Source organism: Clarias gariepinus, chromosome 3 (assembly GCF_024256425.1).
Source record: "Clarias gariepinus isolate MV-2021 ecotype Netherlands chromosome 3, CGAR_prim_01v2, whole genome shotgun sequence".
NCBI classification, from domain to species: domain Eukaryota; kingdom Metazoa; phylum Chordata; class Actinopteri; order Siluriformes; family Clariidae; genus Clarias; species Clarias gariepinus.
In genome coordinates this window covers 47,527,501-47,532,500 of record NC_071102.1, presented here as the reverse complement: position 1 = coordinate 47,532,500, position 5,000 = coordinate 47,527,501, and the positions used below count along the sequence as shown (strand labels likewise).

The following is a 5,000-nucleotide window of genomic DNA, read 5'->3' as shown; positions in this document are numbered from 1 at the left end:
GATTGGCTAGAGAGCTCAGCCAATCAGATCGCACTAAGCTCCCCGGCTGCGAGAGTCTTGTCTTTAACACCATTCTGCTCTTTCTGAACTCGGATATAAAAATCAGGCATGGGCGGAGCTGGGAGAGAGTGCATGAAGACTGGAGACCATCTGAACGTCTCTAAAACTGACAAACGAAGTTAAATAGCCATAATACTATATAAAAATGTATTACTATAACATTACAGTATACTGTAACCTCATATAACTAACGATGTGTAACTATAACATTATATAACTATAACATTACATAACTATAACATTATATTACTATAACATAACAGTATACTGTAACTTTATATAACTAACAATGTGTAACTATAACATTACATAACTATAACATTACATAACTATAACATTATATAACTATAACATTACATAACTATAACATTATATAACTATAACATTACATAACTATAACATTATATAACTAACATTACATAACTATAACATTATATAACTATAACATTACATAACTATAACATTACATAACTATAACATTACATAACTATAACATTACATAACTAACATTACATAACTATAACATTACATAACTATAACATTATATAACTATAACATTACATAACTATAACATTATATAACTATAAAATTACATAACTATAACATTATATAACTAACATTACATAACTATAACATTACATAACTATAACATTATATAACTATAACATCACATAACTATACCATTACATAACTATAACAATACATAACTATAACATTACATAACTATAACATCATATAACTATAACATTATCCGTCAGATAACTATAACATTATATAACTATAACATTACATAACTATAACATTATATAACTATAACATTACATAACTATAACATTATATAACTATAACATCATATAACTGTAACATTATCCGTCAGATAACTATAACATTATATAACTATAACATTACATAACTATAACATTATATAACTATAACATCACATAACTATAACATTACATAACTATAACATCACATAACTATAACATTACATAACTATAACATTATATAACTATAACATTACATAACTATAACATTATATAACTATAACATTACATAACTTTAACATTACATAACTATAACATTATATAACTATAACATTACATAACTATAACATTACATAACTATAACATTATATAACTATAACATTACATAACTATAACATCATATAACTATAACATCACATAACTATAACATTACATAACTATAACATTATATAACTATAACATTACATAACTATAACATCATATAACTATAACATCACATAACTATAACATTACATAACTATAACATTACATAACTATAACATTATATAACTATAACATCACATAACTATAACATTATATAACTATAACATTACATAACTATAACATTACATAACTATAACATTATATAACTATAACATTACATAACTATAACATTATATAACTATAACATTACATAACTATAACATTATATAACTATAACATTACATAACTTTAACATTACACAACTATAACATTACATAACTATACCATTACATAACTATAACATTACATAACTATAACATTATATAACCAGTCAGGCCTCCCATAATACTGAGCCAGTGTGTGTAACCTGATCACTTCAACACTTTCCTTCCCATGAGGAATCAGTGTTACTTAAAACAAATAAAATAAATTCTGTGCAGCTGCTCTGCTGCATCCCAGTACTTCACAGTGTGTGTGTGTGTGTGTGTGTGTGTGTGTGTAGGACGTGGTGTATCACATCACAGCTGCTCTGCTGTACCTCAGTGCCTCAGTGCTCCTGGCGTACGTCACCGCCGTCATCAGCCCCTTCGGACAGGTCATCACCACTCAGTACAAGCTCGACATCTCTGCAGTGGTGAGACCAGCTGTCTGTCTCTGTCTCTCTGTCTCTCCTGCTCACTGTCTCACACCCTGTTTCTGTGTGTGTGTGTGTGTGTGTGTGTGTGTGTGTGTGTGTGTGCTGTAGGTTTTCTCCTTCTGGACCACACTGCAGTACGTCGTACACGCCGCACTCTCGGCCCTCAGATGGAAAACCTTTTAAAACACAGATGACTGGACTCTGTGTGTGTGTGTGTGTGTGTGTGTGTGTGTTTGATCTGTGACTCTCTCTCTCGGTTTCCATCAGAGTGAAATAAACAGTTGAAGATCAGGGGTGTGTTGTGTCCCGACACTGACGAGGAGACTGTGATGTGTGATGAGTTCTAATGAATCACACTTTTACCTTCACCTACGCCACTATCACACCGTGTGTACACTACAAGTGTACCAGTCAAAAGTTTGTACACCCCTTCTATCTCCATGGTCGTTCCTGATGTTTATTTCTCTCTACACTATAAACAATACTGAAGGCGTTTATTATCCAGAACACACAATAATCTCCTCTGAACAGTTGATATTGAGATGTTTATCTGCTCCTTCTGCTCTGTAAAGCTTCATAACGGCTCTAATCTGAGGTGCTGGTTGTTAATTGGTGATTTCTGAGGCTGGTGACTCTAAATGAACTTCTCCTCTGCAGCAGAGCTCAGTTTTGGTCTTGTTCTCCTGGGAAGGTCTTCATGAGAGACAGTTTCATCATGGAGCTCATCACACTCCACACAATACTGTTCTTGTAGGAACTGTTCCAGAACAGCTGACCTTCATGTATTAAAATATCTGACTGATAATGTTAATTACAGAATGCCATGTGTATTATTTCATATTTAAAAAAAAAACATTAGTAATGTTTTATAAAAACAAAAAAAAGTAGAAGCTGCATCCCTGGGCCAGGGGTAGCTCAGTGGTTAAGGCATTGGACTACGGTTCGAAAGATCCCAGGTTCAAACCCCACAACCACCAGGTTGCCACTGTTGGGCCCTTGAGCGCGGCCCTTAACCCTCAACTGCTCAGATGTGTAATGAGATAAAAATGTAAGTCGCTCTGGATAAGAGGGTCTGCCAAATGCCTAAATCAAAACTGAGCTCATTATTAAACTCTGTAAGGACGGCGGTGACTCATCTGACTTCTGACTAAACATATAATTAAACATTTAATTTTTTATAAACTATTGAAAGACTTAACCAAAGGAAAATGGCTGTGTGTGACTTTTTTTGGCCAGACAGTGTGTGTGTGTGTGTGTATAAATAAAAAAACATGAACCAATAGTTTTCATCATCAGACATTTTATTCCTGATTTTGTGAATATTATTCTGCGTGTGTCATGTGGGTGTCGCTCTGTCTGAACGTTCGGTTCATCATTAAACTGCTTCAGGAATTTCAGTTATTTCTCTTCCTGTTACACCTTATAAACTCTGACGTGTTAAAAAAACAACATTCCTCAGTGTGTGTGTGTGTGTGTGTGTGTGTGTGTAAAAACAGGTATATTTTCTTCAGAGCATTAAGCGCTGTTTCAAGAGAAACCATGACTTCTACCACACAGATCAAATGCTTCTGGATGCCCATGTTTAATGAAGATCTGTGTATGTGTATATGTGTGTGTGTGTGTGTGTGTGTGAATGAGAGAGAGAGAGAGAGAGAGAGAGACATGAAGAATGCGAGTATAAACGGCACCCCCTGCAAGTCACTCCACATCACAGTTTGGGTTTGAGCTTCATCACCTCTCTCAGAGCGCGGACATTCTCTCCTTCTGGAGGCTCGGGCCAGGCACTGTGATCTGAGAGGGACAGAGACAGAGACAGAGGCGGGGGGGACAGAGGGAATGGAGGTGTAATTATCCCAGGATATATTGTAACAGAGTCTTACTGCCAGTATACTGTAATGACCTGTGGTTATCTGTAAATACCTTCAATAGGATTAGACTACCAGTGATTATTAGTGATTATAAGTGATAATTAGTGATTACCAGTGATTATTAGTGATTATTAGTGATTACCAGTGATTATTAGTGATTATTAGTGATTACCAGTGATTATTAGTGATTATAAGTGATTACCAGTGATTATTAGTGATTATAAGTGATTACCAGTGATTATTAGTGATTACCAGTGATTATTAGTGATTATTAGTGATTACCAGTGATTATTAGTGATTATTAGTGATTACCAGTGATTATTAGTGATTATTAGTGATTACCAGTGATTATTAGTGATTATAAGTGATTACCAGTGATTATTAGTGATTACCAGTGATTATTAGTGATTATTAGTGATTACCAGTGATTATTAGTGATTATAAGTGATTACCAGTGATTATTAGTGATTATAAGTGATTATAAGTGATTATTAGTGATTATCAGTGATTATTAGTGATTATTAGTGATTACCAGTGATTATTAGTGATTACCAGTGATTATTAGTGATTACCAGTGATTATTAGTGATTATTAGTGATTACCAGTGATTATTAGTGATTATAAGTGATTACCAGTGATTATTAGTGATTATAAGTGATTATAAGTGATAATTAGTGATTACCAGTGATTATTAGTGATTATTAGTGATTACCAGTGATTATTAGTGATTATTAGTGATTATTAGTGATTACCAGTGATTATTAGTGATTATAAGTGATTACCAGTGATTATTAGTGATTACCAGTGATTATTAGTGATTATAAGTGATAATTAGTGATTACCAGTGATTATTAGTGATTATTAGTGATTACCAGTGATTATTAGTGATTATTAGTGATTATTAGTGATTACCAGTGATTATTAGTGATTATTAGTGATTATTAGTGATTACCAGTGATTACCAGTGATTATAAGTGATTACCAGTGATTATTAGTGATTACCAGTGATTATTAGTGATTACCAGTGATTATTAGTGATTATAAGTGATTACCAGTGATTATTAGTGATTATAAGTGATTATAAGTGATTATTAGTGATTATCAGTGATTATTAGTGATTATTAGTGATTACCAGTGATTATTAGTGATTATAAGTGATTATAAGTGATTATTGGTGATTATTAGTAATTATTAGTGATTATAAGTGAT

The 5,000-nt window shown here is 32.6% G+C and overlaps 2 protein-coding genes across 2 annotated transcripts in view; one reads left to right on the top strand and one right to left on the bottom strand.

Moving 5' to 3' along the window:
• Positions 1 to 2,604, top strand: part of LOC128519303 (myelin and lymphocyte protein-like) — a 4,853-nt gene extending 2,249 nt beyond the window's left edge. The window contains exons 3-4 of the mRNA XM_053492986.1: positions 1,789 to 1,920; positions 2,032 to 2,604. Coding sequence (XP_053348961.1) covers positions 1,789 to 1,920; positions 2,032 to 2,106 — 207 coding nt within the window. The 3' untranslated portion in view covers positions 2,107 to 2,604. The remainder of the gene's footprint in view (positions 1 to 1,788; positions 1,921 to 2,031) is intronic.
• A 1,015-nt stretch (positions 2,605 to 3,619) lies between these two features.
• The window catches only part of pecr (peroxisomal trans-2-enoyl-CoA reductase), a 12,294-nt gene continuing 10,913 nt past the window's right edge, over positions 3,620 to 5,000 (bottom strand). The window contains exon 8 of the mRNA XM_053492984.1: positions 3,620 to 3,714. Coding sequence (XP_053348959.1) covers positions 3,632 to 3,714 — 83 coding nt within the window. The 3' untranslated portion in view covers positions 3,620 to 3,631. The remainder of the gene's footprint in view (positions 3,715 to 5,000) is intronic.